Source organism: Perissodus microlepis, chromosome 7 (genome assembly GCF_051167445.1).
Source record: "Perissodus microlepis isolate ML-2025 ecotype Zambia chromosome 7, ASM5116744v1, whole genome shotgun sequence".
NCBI classification, from domain to species: domain Eukaryota; kingdom Metazoa; phylum Chordata; class Actinopteri; order Cichliformes; family Cichlidae; genus Perissodus; species Perissodus microlepis.
This window is the reverse complement of record NC_140467.1, coordinates 3429347-3456891: the sequence shown is the minus strand read 5'-3', so window position 1 is coordinate 3456891 and position 27545 is coordinate 3429347. Positions and strand designations below refer to the sequence as shown.

General features: G+C 44.4%; 1 protein-coding gene across 4 annotated transcripts in view; it reads left to right on the top strand.

The window, feature by feature from the left end:
* The window catches only part of hipk2 (homeodomain interacting protein kinase 2), a 66849-nt gene that overhangs the window by 23814 nt on the left and 15490 nt on the right, over positions 1-27545 (top strand). For all 4 annotated transcript variants that reach the window (XM_084932844.1, XM_084932842.1, XM_084932841.1 and 1 more), the window contains exons 3-5: positions 22770-22893; positions 23487-23606; positions 24903-24989. In XM_084932844.1, the coding sequence (XP_084788970.1) occupies positions 22770-22893; positions 23487-23606; positions 24903-24989 (331 nt within the window). The remainder of the gene's footprint in view (positions 1-22769; positions 22894-23486; positions 23607-24902; positions 24990-27545) is intronic.

Sequence of the window (27545 nt, the reverse complement as noted above, 5' to 3'; positions counted from 1 at the left end):
GACAGAGAATGCCTGGTGTGCAGAGGCCCATGCAGGCTCCCATAAAGTTTTCTACAGAACAAAACAGACACATTTGTTTTCTCAATTGCAGGAATTCGCTAATGTGCATATATGAGGGTAAATAGTTTGGCTAATTTTCTGGCAGGCAAATGGGCAGAGTTCTACATTACTCGTTGAGCCAGCTGGGGCCCCTGTATGGAGGGAAAATGAGGCTTTGATTAACCCCACCCCACCATCTCCATATCAGTTTGTATTTAGTATCGTCCCTGGACAAACACAGTAATTTGATTTTCTCGAAACTACCGTTTTAACAAATTTATCTGCTTGCTTTTACGTCCCGCGTCTCCCTCCTGTTTTTACTGGTTTGAAAGAGCATGTTCGACCACAGCTCATCTTCATGGCGACAGTTGTCGCTCTATAAAAACGTTGCTCTTTTTCATTGCAGATGGCAGAATTAAACGAGGCTCTGTTCTTACCACACAGGCTATTTTCAGCACCGCTCATAAAGTCATAAAGCAACATGCTATGTGACTTTTAGAGTCTGATTATTAACACTGCACTTTTATCGCTTTTATAACACTCTGAATAACAAGCATTTAGATTTGATGGGTGACGTGGAAAAGTTTCCATGCTTTAGTTCTGAAACACAGTGATTGTTAACAGGAACTTTCTATCATTTATTGGACGTTCAATGCTCGACTCTCAGGAAAACAAAGATTTGATGTAGCCATCTGTTAGCAAACTTTTGGCATAACTGACGTCAGCACTTTAATTCTTTTTTTGACCTTGTGTCACATGTGGATGTCCCCAGGGGTTCCTGAAGGTGAGCCAGAGGCGCTTTTCATAAAACTTGCTTTTTTGGAATATAAAAGCTGCTCTAGATTCTTTTGAAGCTCTATTCTTGTCATAAAATGGATCTCAAGCAAATCCTATTTCACCCGAGCTTGATAAATAATTTAAAATGACTAATAGCGCCTTGTGACGGGGAATGTATCGCTGTGGTGTATCAGATTGCGGTGGTTTTGGCCTGAGGCGTAATTTGTTTGGAAAAATAATTACTCCTGTATTGGATCCTGGTTAAATATTAAAAGGGTTAGCATTAGGAATGGGGCGGCATCCAAGAGTGTTTTGGTCGACTTCTGAGCAAACCCATTGCTTTCGGGACGTCTTGCAGACAGGCTGAAGTGGTGTGAATTTTATTGGTTAATTCAGAATACTACATTGCTAAATTTCATAAAGAAGGGCATTGCAAACTAATGAACTTTCTCTGTGTGCTTAGCCACTAAGCTTTGAAGACTAATCCCAGCGTTTTATGAGCGAAGAGCGTCAGATTGTCTGTTGGGTTCAGCTGGTTATTAGGCGCACAAGCTGGGAGGCACCAAAAGAGCATTAAGATGCTATATATCAGCTCACGGAGGAAGCAAAGGAAGTGTTCCAGTGAGGGTGCAGATAAAAAAAGAAACACTATATAAAAAAAAAACTGGAAAAAAGGAAAGAAAAAAGACCCAAAAGATCAAGAGAGGAAATTAATCAGTATAAATGTGAACAGTAGCTGCTCAAGCATACAAGGCAATTTGGCCTGCGCATTGTATGTGAGTGGCTGATTAAACAGAGGATATGTTGTATGCTGCTACACAGAACATGCTCCATGTTCCTCAAAGCACATAATGGATGTGCAGGATCAACTGATTTACAAAATACTATGAAGCTTTTTGCACGTACAGACACCTACACAGTAAACACGTGCAACGTGACACCAGGTGTGTTCCCAGTGGCGTTCGCTGAGCTGAGACAACACAACATCTCAGTGTGTATTATCAGCGTGAACTGGACATAACTCACGTCACCCCTTTAAACACAGCAGGGACACCAGGGAGGCAGCAACACCACCACACAGTCTTTCATTACAGCCAGAATCTATATATCATCAAACAGATGGCTTCTCTATAAACAAAGACTGTTGTCCTTGTAACCAGCGTAAGGGAGTTAGAGGCCTTTTCTCCCCTCTGTGATGTTTCTTGGCTTTTTCATATTCACCCTCTTCTCTATCTGCCATCGCTGCCAATCAGCCTTTTGAATACTGTGTAGGTTTTACTTGTGCAGCCAGAGCAGCTCTGACCCATCAAGACGTGGATAGCACCTCTGTGTGTGTGTGCGTTGTCTGCAGCAATTTTTTAGTGATTGGCATGTGTCAAACAGGCATCCACGTCCCAAGTTCTTCAAACAAAAAATTGCACTTTAATGAGATTATCAGGGTTTTACAGTTTTCAAAACCCTGAAAATCTCAGAAATATCTCCAATGCATGGAGTAGAGTTTCTGTGTATGCTTCCTACACTGAAATCAAAGCTCATTGCACTAGGCAGAGTTGTATTACGCAGATTGGTTGAGATGGAGCCCTCGATCCTGCGCGAGCTGCTTTCAACTCACAAATAAGTGTTATAGTCTGATATGAGTGGCAAATGCATTTAACTTAAATAATATGTCCTTGAAGCTTTTATGAAGGTATACAAATCAAGCCTACCCCTTTTGTCCCGTGTTTTTGCTGAAATGAATGAAAAAAACATTTGCATGCATCATTTCTCGAGTTCTAAAAAGAGTCTCTCTGTTGCAGTAGTCGTCATGGCAACCAAGGCTCTTGTTCCAAAAATTGTCCATTTGCCTCTGAATGTCCGACACCTGAACTAGACCACGGATGTTTTGATCTTCCTCCTTGTCCCAACCGCCAGCTGTGTACTTTAGGGACAGGCAGGGCCCTTGAGCCACACTCTCATCTCGCTGCTATTGTTTGCCCAGGTGGGCCGGGACGCCCTATCTTTCTCTCCTTCTCCTGCCTTTTTCTATCACGTCCCCTCTCCATCGCTCTCTCACTTCTCTCTGTCTTTGTTCCACAGGGACGTGTGGTCCAACTGAAGCTCAAAGAAACCCAAATTGGCTTTCATCTGCAGCCTGTTACCAGCTGTGTACATTGTGCATTTGTGCTCGCTCTCTCTCTGTGCAGAAAAGTATAGATTTTACCCATGACATTGTTATTATTATTGGCTTTGAGTCATAGCTGCCCCTGCAGAAATGCTTGCCTCTCATATAACTCCTTGTGATGTCTTATTAAAGTTTTGGCATGTCTTTGTTAGCGCTTTGCGCCCCCAATTTTGGGGTTTTGAAGGAAGTTTAAAATGCAAAAATAATTCTATTTATAATAATTCCTCCATTGTGAGCCAATATAGCTCCTCTCTGCAAATCTGACCCAGTCATATTTCTGCCTCACTTATAGCGAGGCAGAAATCTCCCTGCAGACCATCTCGTTAATGGATCGACACGCCACAAAGGGAAAAGTGATTCAAACAATCACCCAGGATGTATTTTCACTATTTCTATTTTAGAATAACACCAGGCAGCTCTCTTTCACACACTGCTGTACACACATGCACACACAGAGTGCACTTCACCAGAGTCAGTACTGACAATACTCGTCGCTTTAAGTGTAACAAGACTTTTGCAGGAAAAACCATATAATTGCTCTCTCAGTCGCTGTCGTTGGTATGTCCGAGTGAACGGCCATAGCAGTGATTGAATGCAGAGTAAACAGCGAGCTGTGTTCGAATTGCAGTCAGAGGAAACCAGCAATGTCACGTGTCCCTTTTCAGAAAAGGGCCAAGCTCTTGGCATAACACATGTTGGTGCTCGAGGAGCACAAAATGCTCCAAAGTCCCAAACCAGTCCTGTTATTCACAGTGTCACCATGGTGACAATGAGGTTTTGAGTCAGAAAAAAAATGTGTTTTTTAGGAGCGCTCATTCCAAAAGTGTGTGTAAAGGAGAAGGAAGGATGGTCCGCTTAGTTTAACCAGCGTTTCTGCCCAGGTCACAGCTGAGAAAACAGAACTTTCACGAGGGATGCGTACCCTTTCCTCCCTTTTCCCATCTTTACCTGTTTTTACAACTTTCTGTCTATCTTCAAACTGCTTTAACCTTCCCCTCTCCCCTCTGGTGTCCTTCTTCTGTCCATCTTGAGCCTCCTCTCTCCATTTCCTTTGTCCCGACCCTCCTCCCTTTTGCAGGTCTGCCTGTCATTTCAATCATGACATCCAGACAGAACGAATCTCAAGAAGGAGAATCTCAGAATCTCAAACCCTTGCAGATGTCCACAAGAGCAGGAAGCTTTAGTACATGCGCCAGTGCAATATTTATACATGAAGTCTTTACGTGAACGTGTTTAAAAACACTCAAAAAGCCTGTGAGATGCTTTGAATTTCAAGAATTAAAAAGTGAATATCTGAATGTATAGCATGGTGTGTAGCACACAGAAGTGAGTCTCTTCTATCTTTTTGGCTCAGTAAACAGGTGGTTTAGGGAAAAGGAGGTCAGATACTTTATTTCGCTGTCTTTTGTTCGTGTGTATATGCTAACAGGTGCAAGCTCCCCTGAAATATCTGTACCCACAAGCTTCACAGGCGCCCGTGCTGCTGACGAAGTTCACTCTGCTGCTCTCGAATCAGTCAAAGGCAAGCGTTACCGCAGGAGGAGAGAGTCTAACAGACTCCTTGAGCTCATGTGCACGTCTTTGTGCTCGGCTCTTCTCTTTGAATCGTCAGTGCACACTGCAGCTCAAATCAATCATAACTACAGCACCTGTTCTAAAGAAATGCCAGCATCAGTTAAAAAGGCCGTCTGTTTGTTTGTCTGTCCTTCTGTCTGCCTGTTTTGTTTGCCTTTTCTTCCGGGAGCAGGGAGAAAAGGAAGAGAATGGATGACTAAGTGCAGTGAATCATAAATGATTTGCGGAGTTTATCAGTGCACGGGAGAGCCTCACAGAACGGCACCAGCTACCTGTCACATTTCTGTTCTTTCTCCTCGTTTTTTTCAAATGTAGAAAAGGTTCTGTTCTCTCTCTCTGCTTCACAATCTTCACAAAGTCTTGATTTATGAAAAGGAGCCATTTTGCGGGGCTAATTGCACAAAGCAGGCTGCCGGAGCACCTGACGACAAGTAATAACAGTCCTGGAATATATAAAACCGATGAAGGACTGACCCTGAATCAAGGCAAATTTTTGGGTATGAATGTTGAGTAGATGGTAACGTGGATTCTGCTCTCAGCTTGTGAGTCTAGTTGGTTTATTTCACAGCACATGGGGTCTACAGGGTAGAACAATACCCAAAACATAGGAAGGGAACCGTGTTTGCTGGACAGCAGCATGCTCCAGCACCATTCCCGCCTCTTTGCCCATTGTGAAGCTGGATGTGAGGAGTGCTATTTGCATTACAAGGTTCCTGCGGAGCAGAATAAAACGCAGACAGAGCTGTGAGCAAAACGAACACTCTCAGGGTGGCCCTGTGCTAATTGCGACTGGGGTGCATTTACTGATTATAGTTAAGTGGTCCAAAATGGTCCCCTGCTTTCTGTTCCATTGACCCACTCCCTCTCCTGGTGGACGCTGTCAATAGCAGGCTTGTTGAGATGCCTTTCCACTGAGGGAAGAAAACAAGGTTCAATCGTGCCTGTCTCCTTGCTTCATCTCCCAAAGCAGATGGGGGAGGGTGAGGGGAGGTTGCTGGGTTCAGAGGGAGAAAGTGCTGATTTTCAATCAGAGTTTAGAACAAGGTGATCAAAGGAGGGGGAATCTCATGAAGCTACTGGACGAGTTTTAAAAAAACTGACAGGTTGGGAAAATGTATTTTAAGTTCACGTCCAAATACCAAATTGATTCTGCAGCAGCGGCTAAAATAATCTTATTTAAATGTGAGCAATTACTGAAAAATCAGTTTTTTAAAATTTTAGGTATCTTTTGTCTTTTTGTGACCATATGTGCAGCTCATTACTATTCACATCGCCTGCAATAAGATGCAAGTGTGGTCAAATGGAAATTAATGGAATGCAAAGTGGAATGTAAATGTTGCTGCAAAGGGAGGCAAGCTGAACATCGGTGAAAGATCCTGGATGGCTGCATGCATAGACGGGACTATGTCAGTGTTTTGCATTCCCCGTCTTCCCTGTTGCCTGCGTCGTAACAGGAGGCCCCGCAGTGGGAGAGCAGGCTTGGGGTGATATAACAGCCACTGGATCACACAGCCTTTGATCTCCCTCCTGGGTTTCTCTGTGTCCATGGGATAGTCTTTAGGCCTACTGATGAGGAGGTGGGAATCTTACAGCACCTCTAGTGCTGGCTCACTAACAGTTTTATCTGCACATCTTCAGCCTGAATGTCAGTTGGCTATGTCTGCGTAGTATTGGTGAACTTGTCTTCAGTTTTAATTATTCACATGCATGAATATAGGATAGAACAGTCCAAATTCATTCCCCATCTCTCGATTGCTCTCCTTCGTACCCCGGGCTGGTTTAGGTTCAAAAAGAAACTTTGAACCTAAACCAGAAAAACATTTATCTCTTTCGGTCTTACAGCTGCTCTGGTACTTTACATAACCCCAACACAGTGATGTAATTCTCTTCCTCTGAATGCTGGTGTCAGAAACAGAGCTTTGTCCCTCTTGCAGTTCAGTCTGCCCCTGTGCCATAATCTCTCTCATGCCTGGCTTGATCTGATCCATTTTATGCAATTAAGTGATGTCACCCTTTTGGATTGCTAGCAAGGACTATATCACTGCAGCCCTAATTTCCCTAAAAGTAACAAATCCTCGAGGACCTGTGGTTTATTAAGGCTGTTATTTACATAGCTTACAGTTATATGAGGGGAGATATTAAAAGTCAGAAAATAACAAGCTCCATTACATAAACACGGAGAAGTAAGCGGGGTAGAAAAAAAAGTTACTTTTATTATTGGAGCTAGCAGAATTACAACATGCCAATTAGCGAGGGTTTTTTTTATGAGTTTGGCTTGCTGACATGAAGGGATTTGTTTGTGTGCATGTGTGTGCATGGCCTTGTGTAAAAAAAGAGGTTAGCCTTGTGTGACTAATAACACACAACCTGTGCTTTTTGAGCCCAAATACTAACAAGACCACATAGCAACCAGAGGGAAAAAACTCCTATGTTAGCTGGGTGGGATTTCTTTTGTTTGTGTGTGTGCCTGTGTGCTGTTTGCACTTCTGTATGCACATCTGTGTGTACACGCACAAACAAACATTCAACTGTTCTGGACGATTACATTTCCAGGGCACGGTCAGTCGATTGTATAGGTCCATGCATCCATAATGTCTAAGGGAAGGGAACGCTTTCTGGCAAATGAATGCACCTGACCTACAAACAGACAGGGATCTGCTAAAAGCAGACAGACCAACGGGAGGACACACAGACGGACTGTAAAGTTAGCCGATTGGTAAGAAACAGACAGTAAGACCTACAGACAGATAGAGGGCACAGTCTGGCTGCAGGGAGAGATGGGCCTTTTGAATGAACATTTAGGTTAGACAGACTGGGTGTCAGGCTTTGCCCTCAGATATATATCAAACATAGAACCAGCCATCCAGGACACATCACATAGCTCAAGGCCCCGATGTTGGTCCTCCTGACTGGGGCAGGCTCTCTGTCTTCCTCCCCTCACAGGGGGAGAGGTCTTTGGAAGTTTCCGTGGTTGCATAGCTCAGCTAGACCCATTCTGTGTTGTTTATCGCCCATAACATACAACATACAATTATTTACAGACTTGAAGCACAGGCACACCATTGGGTCTGTTCTCATTTCATAGCTGGCGTGACATTTTGGCAAACGCGTGACGGGAAATGAGCTTCGGTTTGTGTTTTCTGTGTCCCGTTCACCATTCGTGATGATAATGAGGGCGAAAAAGGCCAGAGGAGAGGGGTGGGGTCAGTATGCTAATAGTGGGTGTACATTTTGATGCTCCACTACCAGCATGGAGTGGTTTGGAGATATGGGCTATCATTCTCCTCCTCCTTTCCCCTCATTATCCCCTCGCGTCTTTCTCTATCTCTGTCCTCCCCCATCTCATGCTTACTGCTCTCATCCCTCTATGCCCTTCACCCCCCCACACACACACACACATACACTCATACTCCATCTCCCTCATGGTACTCCTCCTCTTCACCCCCTAAAATGCCCCTCTCCCGAATATGAGATACATTTGCTTTCCTCCACTGAGGTGCAAGAGTGGGACGCGTGGCGTGCAAACTGCTGATGTGTTGGTTTCTGGGTAATTATAACATCCCTCAGTCTCCAAGAAAACTCTAAACTAATGTTTAATTTTCCTCTCCTGCTCAAAGGAAGCCCTCCTTTGTTATTGCCGTGGCAATTAGCTGAAGCCAAGGCCTAGGCATTTCCTGTGATTGTTGTGATTTGCATAGAGAGCGAATCAGCGAGTATGAAGACCTTATAGTACCTCTTTTTCCTCACCGCCGTATATACAGCCGCCCATTCCTCCCTTCCAATTGCTTTCCTTTGCTTCCCTCCTCTCTATCTGTCCCTCTTGCTGCGCTGCGTTTCCATCAGTGGCTCAGCACCTGACACGCCAACCCTGGTGTCTAATACCTCGGTACATTGTGACTGATTGGGAGGAATTGACTAACTGGAGGGCACAACACAGTGATTGTCTTTTTCTTCTCCAAAATGAAAGAGTCATCGGGTCACGTGTCTCTTTCCTTCTCGATCCCTAATGGTCAACCTCCAGCTTCAGCCAGCAGCTTCTAATTAACTGCCTGTTAGTAATGTAGCTGGTGGCATCCCTCTGAGGATGGCACTAATGGAAGTTGTTAATTGATGGTATAAACATACTGCCTGTACGGTAGATGAAGATGTTACACCGCATATATGAGCCGGCCAGCTACGTGCATACAGGACACATGCACATGTTAAAAATTTGGTGCAGCGGCATGGAGGCTTGCGTGTAGTTAATAGGTTTATCATCAAAAAGCAAACGGCTGGATGTCAGTGACTCTGCTGTTTTTACATCCTTATTGGTACCATTTACTAGCATTACTGCATCATGGCAGCTTTTGTATTTTTCTGATCTGGTCAGATAAGAAATAGATCCATCCCGACTGTTTGATTTCAGGGTGAATGCTGCTGTGCTTTACGGGTCACTGCTCCGAATAATTCAGACTTGGTTTGTGTTTCTGAATTAGTAACGATGCCACATGGTTACCAAGTATTTTTATTTCTGTGGAGTTTAGTAGCTCAAAACTATCCTTAATGAACTACAATATTTTGGTTAATTTTTTAAATAAAAGCCCCCACCCTCACCTCCACCCCTTTGCAGCTTTGCTGAGCTTTAGTTTCATTAGAGTACCTGAATGAATTTGCATTGCTTTATCAGCACCTGCCTCTGTTTCTATTCTTACTATAATAGTACCACTGTGTGATATGATCTGCACGTTTCCTACACCACTTCTCTCATAGGCTCTCATCAGATTATTAGAACTGGTATTTTCCCTTTGAGAGCTGTGGCTTCAGGGAGCCTATTTAGTCATGAGAGCGATAGAAAGAACAAATGAGAGAAAGAGGGGTAGGCAGAGAACTAATGGTGAGATTGAGGGTAAGCTGCAGGGTCTGTTAAACCTGAGGAGTGGCTAATCCATGAGATGGTACTCTGCGCTCCTCTGCTCTGGCCTGGTGTGGCATGGTCGACAAGCGGGCACATCCAGGAACCCAAAAGTCAAACATAAATCTCCTGATCTATATTTCAAAGCTGTGAGGAAGAAGTGAGGAATTTGGTAATGAGCTCCCATCTTCCTTTTGGTAGCAGAAGACGCTCTTTGTGGAACTAATTGAAAGTGGCATGTGGAGCAACGGGAGCTCTTTAGGGGCTGCGCTGTGTTTCAAGGGAAAGATAAGCCTGCATGCCGCTGTGGCTTTTGTGTCACAGGTCTGAAATAAACAGGTCTCTTAGAGGAAGAGTGATGCACTTTATGGCTATCAGTGTGTGTGTGTGTCGGGTGCGTTGTGTTTTTGTGCCATCGGGTTGTCTACAACAACCCGTGTCCATTGCTTAAATTCCACCCCCTACATTCTGCGTCTTTGCTCTTTCTCCTCTTAATAAATCTAGTTTTCTGTGTCAGCTCATCAGAGATGGGGTGTGTCTGTGTGCGCGTGTGTGTGTGCACGCACATTTTCACAGACAACCAATTGTTATTTGGGCTCTCTGAGCACAGTGGAGGAGCAGCTCTGATGGGAGAGGGGCTTTCTTTATTACAGATATGGAAATGGCCCAAGACGTGTGCAGTTGCACTGATATACTGCCTGGCATTTGGTGAAATAATGAAACGCGCCGCGGCCCCTAGTATTTATGGACACATAAATAAATTCACATATGACTGCAGACATGCAAATACTAACATGCATATTAGTGCACATAGTGAGTTGTCCGCATACATAAGCATTTTTTGTTCGTTTGTGTCCAATTGCAGCCTTCTTAGCAATTTCCTTTTGTGCTTGCACATCTGGAGCAGAGAGCTGTCCGCTCAGATGCTCTCACCAGGGTCCTGCTTTTTGTTTTTAAAATTTTCTGTGAGCCTTCACAACAATTTATTACATTATATGGTCACTTTCATATAATGACTATTGTTGTTGTTCACTGGCAAAAGCCTCGCAGTCACAGATGTTATTAGATTATGTTTGTTTTTACCTCCGATGCACCTTTGAAAGAAACAGGAGCATCAAATGACATTCAGTAATAGCAAAACTTGAAAAGATCTCATTAGTGTGCCAGCAGCTTTTTATCATCTTTATCAAGTGTTGCCGTGGCCTCGGTCACTTCTGTCTGACCTTGTCGTGTTTCCTGTGAGTTTGCTGATGGAACCAAAAGTAGGACAGTTTTATCCTGCAGCACAGTTTTAAGTTCTGAAGCAGGGCTGAGAGCAGGATAGGGTCTGTTTTGGGGTGACCATGAGAAGAGAGGAAAGGGTGGAGATGGTGAAAGTCTGCCAGGGAGTTAGAAAACAGCCCAGTGCCCAGCTGTGAAACTCCCCCAGGGGCTTTGGGAGGCTGTGGAATGTGGCTGATGTGAGTCTGGTTTGTGCTGGAGATAGCAAAGGCCTGGGGCATGCAGCTGTGAGTCGTAATGTCTGGTAGAAGGGTGCGTGCATGCCCATACCATCTTCTTAAAAGGAAGGACACCGCAAGATTATTTGCGGATGTGTTCATGTCTTCGTTTCTCTGCGCATATGTCACCTCGCGGGTATGTTTGTATTTATATATGCAGTGTTTATGACCCTCTACTGGCCAACGCTGAGGCCCCATCTCTGGGAAATGCACAACAGTCAGACTCATTTCCTGTTTAAGGGTTCAGGTCACACTCATGTGCCTCACTCACTGGAGACGTCTGGAATGTGAGACAGGACCAGATTACGACACGCTACCTCCCTCAAGGATTGGTTGGTTTGCCCGTCAGGGAGCAGCTTTGTTCCGAGAGAACATTTCAGGAGGAGGCGACAGCTCGCTTTTGTTCTGGAGATTTCCTGTCCTGTCCTGGGCAAAGGGTCGGTTAAAGTGCACGGAGGAGGACCACTCCCTTGTCACTCCCTCCTTTTTTCCCGCCACGCGAATCACCGCTGGTCATATTTCCAACCCACCGACCAATCGCGGCGTCTCATGTGTCTGGGGGAAGCGGTCTTATTGGCTGTGCTGGGAGGGTGTCTGGGAGGTCAGAGCTGTGTTCTTTTCACACTGTGTCCATTTGGACTAATTCCAGCAGCACCTTCACAGTGCTCGCTGAGAGAGCAGGGAAAGAAAGTTGGTAGGGAGAAGGACACGAAAGAAAGGGAAGAAAGGACCATTTCTTTCTTTCTTTGTGTGTCAAACAATTTGTAAATACATCATGTTAAACACTAGTTTAAAATTCACATAGAGTCCAGCACGCTCCTCCAGTGCTGCTCCTCCACAGTTCACTCTTGTATTGTTACCAAACCAACAAAAGGAAATGTTCGGAGCCAGAATTCCTTTGTTGTGCATGTGTGTGTGCTAACTGAGAGGGGACGGTCATCCCTCTAGGCAAGGTAAGGTAAGACAGGAAAACACCTGGTTAGGAAAGGCAGTCATCAGTTATATAGGTGTCACGGGACGTGCATATTTGGGTGGAATGTTTCAGAAGGGGGGAAAAAGCCGTCTCCGTCTTGTCATGCATCGTGAAAAAGACATTAAAGCAACAATTTTCAGTGTGAGGTGGTTTGAAACTTTATTGTTTGACTTGTAAATGTGGATTTTCCCCTAGTCTGTATAAGTATAAGTCGCTTTCTCTGATGAAAAGATAATATGAGCAAATGATGTTTAAGGGTAATTTGCTTGTTTACTTAGTCACTCGCTCAGCTTCTTTATAATATAAACTTCCTTGCGTAAATCATGTCTGTGTTTGGCTGTCGCAGAGATTATTATGAAAGAAATAATCAACTAATGTTATTATCTAGTTGTATATTCGCATTTATCAAGAAAATTGTTACTTCTAATAGTTCCAGCTGCTCAATTTTTTAGGATTTGCTACCTTGATAATGAAACTGATTGCTCAAGTTATCATTAGTAATTGTCATGTGTGTTAATACCAACTGTAAAGCCACAACACTGATTTCCCGGATTACTCATTTCTGTCGTTTTCCTTCTTGATCAGACACATAAACATATCTAAGATATTCATGCTCTGCTCAGGCGGGGGCGTAGCGCTGAGATAGCCGGGACAGATAGCGCAGTCCGAGTTTCATCCAGATTACTGAAGCTGGAATGAAATCTGTCTGCTGTCTTTTTGAGTGAGGCCATGGCAGCAGAAATAATGTCATTTTGTCCCTAATAATTGAATCTTCAAGTATAGCTACATCAAAAGGATAACACTGTATTGATTTTTGCCGTGCAGCAATTGTTTTCCTTCGATAGACAATGTATGGCATATTAAACGCTGAGCATGCCTTCATTGTTTGTCATAGTCCTTATAGGGGTGGGAGAAATTAACACTCTCTTTATGGCAAAGGGAAGGAAAAACAATCCAGGAGTATTGTCATTGAAAGGTGATTAACTGTGACTATACTTACAAATGACTGCAGGGCGCTGCTGCTTGGCCAAATTAATTACCTGTCATTGTGACTGATTGTTTTTGAAGACGGCTCTTCGTATTGTTGCCGGCTGTATCGAAAGAGTTGGCCCTGCATTTTCACCAGACTGTAAGAACACAAATACAAACACCGGTGATCAAAGGCAAAATTACAGTAAATGGTGTGTTCCTATTTACTTTGACTTTTTTTTTGTTGGTGGGAAAAGAAAATCTATTTGTTGTTTCTTAGAGGAGCGTTGCTTAGATTGAATGAACATCAGAGACTTTTTTTGGACTATCGTTTTAATGCGGTGCGCAGCGACGTGCAGCGTGCCACAAAATTTGATGACAGTGTGCCAAAGCTTCAGAGAGAGAGAAAGCATCTTCACTTACACGACTTCCGAGGCTGATCTTTACACAAGAAACTGTATCTCTCATTGTCAAGTATGCAAAAGCACTAAAATATCCGTCTCCTTCCATTTGTCCTAGTGAGGAGGCTGATTTGTGACGAGGCTACAAGGGAACAGCCTATTTGTCCAAATTCCTCCATAAAGCCTTAATAATCCTGCTGTTGTTTCTCTATGTGATGACATTTCTAATTCTTGTCAGGGAAGAATGCAGCGTGACAAACTGTGTTAAGAGTGTGTGAAGACACAGCAGGCAGGCAGGACGCTGGGGCACATAGAGGGACATGAGTCGTGCAATCACAGGAGGGATGGCTCGCGATCGACAAAGGCTTCACCTTTCCCATCGGATGCTCTAGAGGACAATCATGCGTGTTTAGGGATGTGTGAATATTCCTGCATGATTATGTGATTGCTGTCATGCATGTGTGATGTTAATTGTTGCAGAAAGGCTCAGGGGGGTCAGTCTTTGTATTGGATTAAGGCCTGACCACATCTGGGTGACAATCTGGATCAGCCGCTGTCAGTCTGTTCCATCCACTCTCTAATTAACCATAAGCCCGCTGCACTCTCGGGACCCTACTGAAACACACATGCACCACAGAGTAGCACTCTCCACAGAAAGATGGCGAGGGATGCAGTGGAGCAGACAGATCGAAGGAGTGCTGTAAGCCAGGGGAAGATTATCCAGGAGGACTCTCCTTGTGTTAAATTTTAGAGAGCGATGGGGAGCTGCTCTATTCTATAGAACGTGCGTGAGGTTTAGTTACAGCTCTGTGCAGCCCTGTAGCTCGTGGTGAGGCAGTGCAGCCTTGGGCACTGAGAATTCATGTCACACACAGCAAAATTTGATTAGGCAGGAGATGGTATTACTGCCTGACCTGGTAGGAGGAAGGAAGAGGGTAGTCAAACAAGGGACGGCGATAGAGAGAGGGAGGGGTGAAGGATTGAAAAGAGGTCTGGGCGGAGGTAGAGAAAGGGAGCTCATGTACTGTAGCGTACATGCCCCACACAAGCCCGGGTGGGGGTAAGGCAGAGGGGGATTTTTCAGTCTGCCTTGCAAATTTCTCCCCATGCTCTCTTTCACTTGCCCCAGAAATAAGAACCCAGTCAAGCAGAGCAACGTGTATGATTGAAACTGCGTACGTGAGCGTGTGTGTTCGCCTCTGTGTTTGTGTGTGGCAGGTAGACATATGTCATTACGACGGGTGCACGGCACCCCTGTGGCTCCTAGCTATATGTTCCCAGGAACCACATTTCAAATGGATTTTGGGCGTCTGTTGTTTTATCACATATCCAGTATGCACGGCTCCACTAGCCAGCCACATTGACTCTGCCCTCTCTTTCTCGCTCCCTATCTCTTAATCTCTGTCTTAGTTACCCTAAATCAACAGAATGGGACATATTGATGCAAAGCCTTACAGTTTCTTGCTCTAAACCGTATTGGACGGGAGCAACTGATGGAGAAACAAATGGCAATAACGCAGACAAGAGAAAACAGACAAAACCGCAAGTGAAAGAGGGAGACAGTCAGTCAGTCAAGCAAGCAGATGAGACTGTGTTTGCCTTGGCCGGCGGTTTACATAACTGTCTTGCTGTGTGTTTCAACTGAAAGGCTCCAGCGCAATATTATTATATGATATACGGTATATTTTCCGTTTTCGCCTGGGCTCTGGGCTGTCCTGTTGTGGCTTGCACTCTGCTGGATGAATTCTCTGACTTTTCTTCTGATTGCATGCCAGCGTCAGATGGAGCTGAGAAAGAGGTTTAATTCTAGCTGCCTGAATCTCCTGTACACTCCAATTTGCTGAAGTGATCAAGCTTGGATTTAAGCATCTCTCAGCCATGAGCAGACGCAATCTCATCTGCCTGACTCACCCCATGCACCCGTCTGCACAGTGTGTCTCGCTGCCCGTTATGCTGCTTTCCTGTCTGTTGTTGTGAATGTTTCACCCACGGTGACAAATGTGCCAGCTGTTTAAACTTGTTGACTGAGTGACTGCGGTTCGGTCTGTCTGCTTTTCTGCTCTCTGTTCGGTTTTGTCCCCTCATAGTAAGCTCACGCTTTTCCTCTGGGTTTGATAATGGTGACTAACAGAGTATGAGGGCGCTCTAGCATCTTTCTGAAGGGTCAGCGGTGGCATTTTAATACTTTCCAAGAATCGTGTCTCACTCATTTTTAGGTTATCGTTCGGAGAATCAAACTAAATTTATATTTACATGGAAACTTGAGCTCGTGCCTCCAGGTTGGGTCAGTGTCAGGCCAGTGGCTACTAGACTGGCCTGATAATGTCGGACTGTCATTGCGCTACTCTAATAGGCACAGAGAGACTTGAGGCTCCCTTTTGGCATCCCCTAAATCTTCTCTCCAGGCTGTCTGTACAGACAGCACCACTGTATGACAGATACCCATCATTTACTGATGGCAAATTTTTCCCAGCACTCCTTCCTTTGACGAGACAGGCAGAGGGACAGAATATGTGTGCATATGTAGGTGTGTGGGTGGGTGCTGATCGAGAGGGCATCCATCTTCCATTGTTGTGCCCACCCCGCCCGATCCATCTTTCATTCCTTCATCTCTTTTCTGTCATTTATCCCCCTCCCCCTGTCTCCATCCTTGCTGAAGGAGGTCTGTCCCTTTGACCCCTGTATCAGGCAGTGAGGGGTGGAGTATAGAGGGTACTGCTGAGAGCCCCTGAGAGCACAATCATTGCAGGTGAATATGAGATGCATTACTGATAGGAGCAGCTGTGTGCTGGAGAATAATAATAACCACAGGAAAGAGGTAATTACCAACTGAGAACGATGAAGCAGCGCATAGATGTTGAACTGAACAACAGAGCTGCGCTGTAGTTGCAGTCATTGTGTTTTGTTTTTGCACATGTTGGGCTTTCTAATAAAAAGCGAGACAAGAAGGAGAAAGGGCAGGTGAAAAATGGGACTGTACCGCCTTTCCTAATAGGAGGAGTCGCCATAGCAGCAAGTGTATTACGAGGACACTAAAATATGTTTGCTGTTCTGTATTTAACACTAGATCTGATATGTTATCTAATACTGCTGTGAATACAATGATTTGATAACAAGCCTGTATGTAATAACAAAGGTTCATGCAACGTGACAGAATGCGGCATATCCTGTGTGCTAATATTGACTGTGCCATGCTGCGACAATGTGCCATGTGTGCCACAGTGACAGGGGTGGCTCTCTGCCCACTGAATATTTCACTATATAAAATGCCTCAAACAGGAGGGAGGAGCTATATGTGAAACGGTGAGACTTGGTAAAGGATAAATGTATAATGTGTAAATGCTATGCTAACTCTCTGTTAGAGTTTCGAGGCTGCTGAGCTGAACCGTACTCCAGATTGTGTTGAATCAGCACACGCCCAGCTATCACGCATAGTTTATATTGGCCTGCTTTGATGCATTTGGAGCTCTGTAATCACAATTTCTGTAGAAGCTGAGTTGTTGTTAATATGTTTCTGAACATTTGCCTTTTTCTTTCTGCATTATCGTCACAGTGCCATGCTTTTGAGCGACTGCTTCTTTTGATGTCGATCCCTCGCTTTGCATGAAACATCCTCTCTCCGACTTTCCTTCCATACGCTTTTGTTTGCCTTGTTGCAGTGTATTGCTGGACTCACAGGAAATGCTAATATTTTAACACGTAAAACAGTGACAGCCTTGTCAGCGCTTTTGCTGTGCCTTTTTCTGGGAGTAAGGGAAAGAAAAAAGAGCGAGAAAGAGCCCTGTTTTCAAGACCTTGAACACCAGGAATGTCGCCCCTGCTTAGAGAGCAAGACAACATCTCTCAAGGACTCTGTAAAAAAAAAAGTTTGCCTTGTCCAGATATCCCCCTCCTGCTTCTGCCTCTCAACCACCTGGAATGCGCAAGCTCTAAATTTAAATGCGATCTGCAGTCCCTGCCTACATAAAAGCAAATTTACACAATCTTTGCATCTCACGATTGGCTTGTGCACTGTACAGCAATTCCTAATGTAATGGGAGCAGGCGGTTTGTGAGGTGTAGTGTACTGTATATGTGTGTGTGTGTGTGTGTGAGTTGAAGCCACAGGTGCACGGCAGGGGGTGTAACTCCGCACATTGATTTCACAGCCAGCGACCACCATGCAATATATCTGGGAAAGTGTTTCTCTATGGTGCACCTTCAAAGAGGCTGTGGAGGAACCTTTGAGGGCATGAATATGTAGATGAATACCCAGGGGAAGGAAGGGAGTCATTCACAGCACCAACCCGAGCCTTTTACATTAAGCAAGGGCAAAGCGTGGGACGGGGGGAAAGGAAGAGAGGGGAGGAAAAGGGAAGAATTGAAGGGGATAAAGTGGAGAAAAGTCAATGGCAGGCTTTTTTCTCATGAAGTGCTTTTTCCTGTTTGCACTGGGCAGCTATCTCCGTCCCCTACCATCACTTTTTCATAACTGTGCTTTCAACCAGCATACGATTATACTGGCTATGTTTGCTACTATACTTTTTTACTTTGATGATGCCTTCTGCTCTTTACCTATTACCGCCTGGCTATTCAAGAGAATGTGGTTACATAAGAGCCGATGACGAAGTCTTTGAGATGTAAAGGAAAAGATCAAACCCATTACCAAAGACTGGCTGACTTGTGTGTTTGTGTGTGTCTGTGTGTGTTCTACATTTGTGCCTATGTAAATGCTGTCTGGTTCCGGGGATCCATCAGTCTCCCTTGTGGAGCCAAGCTAAGGGAAGGTCAGCCTGATGGATACATCCTGACATCCACACACCCTGTGATGTCAACTGTGTGCGTGTATCTGTGTGAGCGTATCCGTGTGTGTGTGTGTGCGTGCGTGTGTGTGTGTGGGCTGGCAGGCCAGCCAAGCGCAGGCACTGTTCAGCAGAGCAGAGGGCGGACAGGCGAGTGGGGAGGGGAGCACTTCCCTGGCCTCGGCGCCCTAGTTTGAGGGTTTTAATGCAGTGTCTGTGTCTATGCGTGTTTGTTTCGGGGCTGAGGGGGGCAGGGTGCTACTGGCAGTGGCGTGGTAGGGATGGTAAGTAAGGGGGGTGTGAGGTGAGGTGTAGGGATTGGGTGGGTTGGCACAGGGCTGGGTGAAAGGGCTGAGGTGAAGGGGGGTGGGCTGGGGTGGCAGAAGAAAGGCGCCATTCATGAGTCGTGCCATCTCTGGCTCCTAACGGGGCTGAGGCTCATCAATGACCAGGCCAGCTGGGAGGATGTCAGTATGCACACACTCTCTCTCTCTCCCACCCTCCTTCTTTCTTTTGTCAAGGCCCAGTGTTGTCAGAGACTCTAGCCAGAACACTGAGGCCTCTCATGCAGTTGGGTCCCCATTCAAATCCACCGAGAGCCTCTAGCTAACCGGTGTTTTGTACACCGTCTACACTGTATTTGACATGTATGGCCTGGTGCACTCTGGTGGAAGAAGCTCACCGGCACCCCCAAAGAGGCACTGCATGTTGTAGCCTGACCGGCTGGAGATGAGCTGGGTGAGGTGGAGTTTAAGGTCGAAAAAACTGCTAACGCCAACTGAATGCAGCAGGCTTTAGAAGGTGTGTCCAAACCACAACTGAGGTGTTTGGATGCATAAAGAATGTACAGTAGTTTTATTCACACTACAGATGGCAAAGTGGAATTTCTTTGGCTTCATCATCAGGTTTACATTTTGTTCCAATGATATAACCTGTATAGATGACAGGAGAGGGGAGAGTTAATGAGTTTTCATCTGATATTTACCACCAAATACCAGGAAAACTGCAGTTCTTATTAGTCTCAGCTGCTGGCTTTGTGTGTGTTTTGTGCTTATCAGCAAAAGTCAGCATGCTAATGTAGTTGGCCAAGATGACGCACATGATACATTAAACCAAGTAAAAAACAGCATCTTAGTGTACTGTCAGTAACAGCACTTTACTGGACCGCAAACTCTGAAATCTGATAACTCGGCTCTCAGTTTATAGTATGTCTGAGTTTTTATCTCACAAGGGAACAATGACACACAAAACAGTCGATCTAAAAAGGATTACAGCTATATATATATATATATATACATATATATATATATATATATATTTTTTTTTTTTTTTTAAGGACTGTAATCAAGTCTTGAAACTTTTCAATATTTTGATAACCAACGATTCAGAAACCAAGACTGCGACCACAAACCACCTGGCTGCTCGTGCCCTGTTTTACCTACAGCAGAGATGAAGAAGCCATCCTGTTTAGCATAAAAAACTGAAATGATCCTGTACGCATGAATTGTCATATCTTGTGTACTTAAGAAAGGGGGACAGGAAAGAAGCGAGGCTTGCGAGCTGTGCATATGTGTGTGCTGTTTATCACTGCCAGGGAAAGGCCTGCATCAGCAGCAGCTGTGGGGCGCTTTGCATGCAATGGCAGACATGCATTGGAAGGGGGAGATTTGCATTTGTGGTTTCATATCATGAGCAACAATGTTACTCCCTCTCACTCTTCCTTCCTCCCCTGCGCTGTCTTTCTTTGTTTCTCTGCGTTTCGCTGATCTGGAGGAGCTTTCTGTGAGAAGCACAGGGGCATTGAGAACAGCCTAAGTAGAGCAGTGGAGCAAAGCTGAGAAGGTTCAAGCTCAAATGGATCCAATTCTTTCAGTCAGACACGGAAGTAAAAAAAAAAGCTTCACGTGTATACAAAAAAGCAATCACTTGTTGAAGCTAATATTGCATTAAAATCAGCGACAGACACCCTATTGAGCCAAAATCACTAAAAGTTGTAAAAGAAAACAAAGGGTGAAGCTGAAGGTCCTGTGGTCTGCATCTGTCCAGTAGAGTCACAGTGATTTAGGGGACCATCAGATGAAAGGCTTTCCTGTGTCTTTCATCTTCACGTGCATTTTGAAGGGTAGAATTTCCTCAAAAGCAGCCTTTATTGTGTGAGTAACCTCCCCTCTTTTTGAAGCTTGTAGTGGCTCATATTTCCAGTCGCTCAGATTTAAATTACTTTTATTTTTTCTTGTGGAAAAATCATATTCATGCAAATTAGGTGCTATATGTTTGGGGGTTTTGTGTAGGAATATGTGAATCCTATTTAGATGACAAATGCACCACATAACTGCCTGTTTGTTGGTTTCATTATGCTGTGAAAAAAAATGCATAGGTAATATTAATGTCACAGCGCTGCCTGCTTCTATTATCGACATCTGCGCTGACAGCATGATAAGCTAAGAGCTGATGATGCTGGGATGTAAACGGAGTGGAATTCTTGACAAACATCTGTTTTTTGTTCCGTGTTTGTCAAACAGTTTTGCGATAATATAGTTTTTAGGTCATTTGATGTGAAAACTCAAAACTGCCCCATACTTGAAACTTTGCTGTAAAGTAGGATGTACTTTTGATTTCCTTGCAGAGTTTGTACAAGCTTTTATTTTTGCTGGGGCCAAAGGGGAAAACACTTTTTGGGGTATCCTTGCCACCCTCTCTAGCGGTGTATGCTTTTACATATATGTCAGCAGTTGTTAGTCCCCCTCCCCTTGTCTTGAGTGAAACTCCAGTCATTCTAATAGGCTGTTTGAGGAGGGTCGTGCTGACCCTGGTCCACGTGTCCATCTCTTCACTTTTAAGTAGTCCTTGCTGTTCCTTCTGATATAACCTCCTAACAGACTCCTTTACGCCTCTCTGGCAGCCTTTTTGACAGATCTCTCAGCTGTGCGCTGTTGTCTTTGTATTGGTGTGTAATGCTGCCCTAAGATACTGTTACCAGAGTGTTGTCTTGGTGTCTGTTCCACTGCTGCCCTTAAGACCCCAATAACCACTTTCTGTGACAGGAGTTCTTCACTGAGCAAAGCGCTGCCTCCCCTTTTGCTTCATTTTTGCCTGTGCCTCTGTGGAACTCTGTCTTCCTCTTGCTCCTATTTTCTGCAGTATCTCATTGTCTGTCCCTGTGGTGCCTTCTGCCTCTATACATTAGCCGTATCTGAGTGTACAATGAATCGCCTGTGCCCTCTTTTCATTTCACCCCTCATCAGCGAGCAATGAATAGGGAGCAGGGGGGCTACAGTTGGAAATTTGCTTTTAAGTATGCGAGGTATGCTCATTCATTCTCTTCCAAACCCCCTGGCTGCCCTCAGACCACTCACCATTGGCCCCCTACCGTTCTATGAAGTCCTATAACGTACCCCGTGCTGTTTTCCGCATTCTCTGTTTCCCTGGTTTGTTCACTTCCAGCGGGCCCAAGGCCAGACCCCCTCATTTCACTCTCCGTGACCAAAAATCTGTGAGGGCAGGCTAGTTACCATGGTCACAGCAATCATCAGTATGGATTTGAAACTTTCCAGGATCCGCCTCTAGCTCCTGTGAACTGTGTGTGTGAGCTGTTAATGTGCTGTTAATGAATGAATTTCAATTTTCCTATTTCAGCTTAAATTTGTTATTCGGAGCTAAGTGGTTACATCTTACCAATAGATAACATGTTAGACCAAAGACACTCCCCACCACCCCATCCCCCAACCTGCATGGTGATGACAGCCAGAGAACCTCTTGAAAGTGCTTTGGATTGTTAGCGAGCAGAAACAGTGTGTTCTTGGTTATTTTAAGCCCCATCAGAGACGTGAGCTCACAAGAAGTGTATTAGTCTTTCTGACAGGACATAAAACGTGTTGGATGAAATTTGGGAATTGTTTGGGACTGCAGTGGTGCTCAAATACCTAAAACAATATTTCTTCCTTTTTATCAAATCATAGCTATTTATCTCCTTTAGAATTCCCACTTTTTTCTCTGTGTTTTCCTACAAACAGGAAAAGCCTCTTTGGAAATTAATTACTGGCATTTTTAACTGTACTGTAACTTAATTGAATAATTCCTTGGTCTGGTAACTATTTATATTGGTTTTATTGTTCATGGCCGTCCATCCATCTGTTTTTCATCTAATTGCTCATGCTATAGTTGCCTAATTCTCACTTTGGATTGTGAAACTTCAAAAAAATACTACTCTACTGCTCCTCAGTGTCTGAGTAGCAGAGATGGGGTTCAGCGAGCGGCGCTCGTGCACGGTTATCAATCAGTTTTGTGTCTGCAAGGTGCTACTTTGGAGGAGCCTAAACAAGAGATATGAAAAAAAGGGACACCCTGCTGACTTTAGAAAAATAAATCTCAAGGCTGTGCTGAGAGATCAATGTTAAGACAACAAAAGAGCCTGCAGACATTGAATCAATGTCTTGGTGTGGAACTGTAGGTTGCGTGCATAAATCCGGACTTGGTTTCGGTTTTGGAAATCGACCTTCAAGTTGTTACCTCATGTTCCCTCCAACATATGCAATGTTGAGTATTTAATCGTTTAACCTGTGTTTAATAGAGTCTGCTGCTCTCAGATGAAATGTAAAGAGAAAGATCCTCACAAACTTCTTCTTTTACACATGATTTTAAAATTGGTTTAAGCGAAGTAACAACCTAACCTCTGACTGGGCGATATGTTTTCTCTGTCCACAGAGCTCCAGAGATCATCTTGGGTCTGCCTTTCTGTGAGGCCATAGACATGTGGTCCCTGGGCTGTGTGATAGCTGAGCTCTTCCTGGGATGGCCCCTCTACCCCGGAGCCTCAGAGTACGATCAGGTAACGTATGATTTGAACTTATGAACCGCTGACGATTGTGCGTTGGGTGCTTATACACCCATAGATTAATATGCTGTTATTTCTGCATGTGCATGAATGAGAATTGTGCGTGTGTGTGCGTGTGCTCTCTCTTCATGAATGTGGACTGAATGTGCTTGAGAAGGTGGGATGCTTCTCCCTGAAATCCCCCTGACAGCGCTCGATGATTCTTGCGCAGCCTCCCTGTTTATCTGAACAGATGCCACAGAGCCACTTGTCCAATTAGTGCAGCCCCTGTGCTCCAAAGCAAGACATTGTCGCGTTCCTCTCTCGCTATCGCTCAGATGAGGCACAGTGGGGACACCTTGAACAAGTTGTGCTCCATCTCCATCTCCAACAAGCTCTTCTGATTTCTCACAAAACCAAAAACTTACCCCGCCTCATTTACAAGTCTCAAATCAGTCTTAGCCTCTTAAGCTGAGGTCATGTTTGGCTGCCATGTATACTTCTATTGGAGTAGTTAATGTCAGCCTCCATTTTCAAACTGCAAAAAGAACATCTGTCCTTATGTGAAACTGTAAAATGTGCTTTTTTTGTCCTCCTCTGTTTTTCAGATCAGGTACATCTCACAGACACAAGGTCTGCCTGCAGAGTACCTGTTGAGCGCAGGGACAAAGACCACAAGGTTCTTCAATAGAGATCCAGACTCCACCTACCCTCTCTGGAGACTAAAGGTACATTTGCACACACACACACACACACTGATAGAAAGGTTTGCTAGTACAAGCTGTAGTTATTATTCCAGAAACTCTGGTTACACCACGAGCCCTGTAGTTAGCTATAAACACAGTGAGAGGGTAATAAGAGCAAAATAGATCTGCGTGAGAGGATTTGGCAAATAAAAAGCCAGTCTGATGAATGTAGCTTGGAGGGTTTCTGCTCTAAACAGCTCCCATTGTCCTTTAATGTAGGCCAATCAATAAAGAGCTCCACTCTTTACTTTTTTTTACCCTCATTAACTTAATTTAAACTATGTGCCACACACATAGAGTTCTTTACTGTACTGACCTGCAAATGCTGACACATCTCTGCAGGGTTTGTTGACATTTTTACGCTGCCTGTTGCTGTACCTCAGATTAATATTTTTCAGTTGAATGCATTTGTTATTATTTTAAAAAAGGGTCCCGGTGGCTTACAGCAGCGATTCACAACAACTGTTCATTAGGACTGGCCATTTAATGAACATACATAGTGAGTTAGTGTTGCCAGGTCAGACTGCTGCCAGGTAAAAGTTTTTCCAAGTTTTTGCTGCATGTGGGAATGTAAGAAGTCTTCTCGGAAAAGCTGTTATGATCTATGGGCGTACAAAGCTTGTTAAAAAAAACAAACCATCATTGTCAGTTTAAAGAAGTGTGTTTTAAGTTCATAACAATAAGAGCTGACAGGAGCATTGTAGGGAAGATACAAACATGGAGTAGAAACTCGCACTCGACATGACATCACAGCTTTAGCTCCTCGTGATTTTCTGGTGTCTTTGGTATGTGGAAAAATCAAACGTCAAGGCTTCTTTTTTCTCCGCCATGAGGAGCGACTGCACATCTTTAATTTGACCATGGCGTGTTTTTCCATGTAGCAGCAGCTGCACTGCTTAGCTGACTGTAATTTAAAAAAAGAAGTGTGTTTAGTGTCGAGGTTTCTAACCTTTTAAACAAAAAGAGCACACGTTGTTTGCTTCCTGCACATTTTCATGAAGTCAGGTGTTTGTATGTACACGTCGGTACACATGTACACTAGTGGAATATACACCGTCTCTGTGTTTGTGTCATATATTATATACACACTCAACGCCATCTTATTTCTTGGCTGTTAGATGAGTATTTGTGTGCTACCCCAGGGTTACTCAGAGGGTAAGCCGAGCCCTGCCACACATCAACAACAAGAGACTATAATGAGCCAAATGTAAATAGTGTGTTTCCAGAGGGGAAGTGTGATGGGATTTGAGAAGAACATCTGCTTCTTGTCTCCTGCAGACTCCAGAGGACCATGAGGGTGAAACAGGGATCAAGTCCAAGGAGGCTCGCAAGTACATCTTCAATTGTTTGGATGATATGGCGCAGGTATGCTGTCTCAGTATCACAAAGCACGACGTCTTCCTTCCCACAAATCACGCAGTAGATGTACTATTTGCTTTTGCTTTGTCTTTTGCTACAATCGTATCCACCTGTCTCGTGTTTGAGGCTTCTTTGATGGGGGTGTTCAGGTCCCGGGCCAGTTTGATCATCACATCCTGAGAATTATCTATCAAATATTTGAAATCCCTTAAAATATTTATCTGGCCAAGGTCTGATCTCCAGCTGCAGTGTAGCTCCGCTTCTATATGGAATTTAACTGAGTGAAATGAAAGCAGCTGCTCAATGAACCCCATCCCAAACTCTGCCTCTGTTCTTCATTTTGTGTAACCACTATTTAATAACTTACAGACAGACATTTGAACTGAACATGTGGCGTGGCTGGTTAGCAGGCTCAATGTGTACAGTTTGCTTTCTTATTTAAGCTGCAGTGAGTGTAGTGTTGTGGCTGTGTTTCCACTTTGTGCATCTGCTGTACACGTAAGCATGTAGAGGGCGAGGGACTAAGATAAACCAACTAAGATACATCCACACGTTATTCCTGGACCTCCGACTAGTTTTTCAGCCTGGCTCAGTGGGTCCCACGCCATGTTGTTTCTGCATGAATCTTGTCTTCCCGTGCAGCTCTGCGTGTTACCTGTGGGAATTTGTTTATTTAGGAGATTACATAACCTCGGGAAGTGTTTAAACTAGGTGTGATATATATAAAGAAAAACTCTGCAAATTGAGACAGCTATATATAATGCCTCTCTGTAACTGAGCATGAATTTGTCTCTCCGTGGTGTTAAAGTTCACATGTAGCCATGACATTTTGATAGGACATGCCCGACAGTGGCTGATAGCGAGCGTTGTTGTGTTCACCCTCACTTGGCTAAATACTGGTTCTGCTGGCAGATTTGGCAGTGGTGATAAAAATTACAGTGATTTTCCCAGGCCTTTCAAATCTCTCATAGTACTCTGTCGTCATCATGCTCCTTGATTATATCTCTGATAATGACTAGCTGAGAGTTATGAGGAAGTTTTCATTTATTTATTTGCTTTTGAATTATGGTCATTCCCAACCAGCAGCCCTTTGGAATCTGCCCATATGGATACGCAACACATGTATCTGCTTAACTGATGGAGACAATTATGGTTGTCCACTAGTGCCCAGGGCCGCTGTCAGGCCTGTCTGGAATAACATGCTGTCGGCTGGGGCATGATAGTATCGCTTCCTGAGAGTTTACAGTTGCCCCATACACACAAACACACGTGCAACACAGAGTTTAATGAAACCAACCTGCACTGGTATGATATCCCCTGGGTCATCTCTGTCTTCTGCGCTTCAAGCTCTGTGTCCTGTCGTCTACAACATAAACACAGCGATACAGCAGAGCTGCACGGCTTAATGTGGGAGAAAACTGCCTATTTTGCCACCTCTCACTGTCCTGACCATATAAACAACTCAGCATTGTGGACATCTGCCTCTGCGTGTATAATGGATGATATAGCTGAAGGCCTCGCAAGACAGAGGGGCTGGGTGCCAAAAAGAGATAATGAACCTCCTTTCAGTCGTGGGAAATGTGTGGAGGGTTTAGTCACAAGTATATCTAATTTGAGTAAATCAGACACCAACTTACAACAGATGCAGGACCCCACTAGGGGGCTGATGTAGATGGAAAGAAGGCCAAAAGTACTTGTAAATGGATTCATTTTGATCTGCAGTCCTTCAGTATCTCTACTGGTGCAAGTCAAGCTGCACAGGAGGAAGAGGAACGTGGTCTTCATCTAATCTTGATTATATTTTTAATACATATCCTTTCCTCATCCACTCAACCTAGTAGTTAAAGATGAAACTACACATTATGGCTGTGTAGACGGCAGGCCCGCATACAGCAGGATGCCTTGCTCCACATTTCCTGAGGCAGTGGTTGACATCTGCCATCCCTGCCCTCACTCCAGAGTCATGTCAGAGCTTCCACGGCACAGATGTGTTTCCATTAACAGCCACTGACGTGCAATGCCGACCACGTTAGATGAAGCCCCGCCTTTTTTTCGTTCTTTTTATAAGTTTTCATTTTCATTGTTATGGAAAGTCAACAAATTATACCGGTATCTTTTCTATCTAATAAATTCACATATCTTAATTCACCGGGTGGTGAAAAAAAATGCTTCTTCTTATCCAGTTTGATTATTGTGCCACCAAACTATATACATTTCCCCAAAGTCATCTATTCCACGAGCGGAGGACGGCGTGATTATTTCTCACCTCATTCTGCAGATTAGTCCTTTATCACAGTCAGTGGAGATGGCAAGCAGAGAGGACTGGTTACAGAACCTGAATAAGCTGCATAGAGAAAAAGAATTGAATCAGATTAGCGGTGTTGACTGGCAGCACATCTGATAGCCCTTAGAGCAGGCCTACAGATAAACGTTGCATCTTTATGAAAAACAGGCCGACTACCACTGCACGGGCAGTCACAGCAAACAGGGCTTGCCTGTCTTTGTCCTCCTTCTTTGATCAGACTTGCTATATATCACGACCTTGCTTTGCTCTCCGTTTAT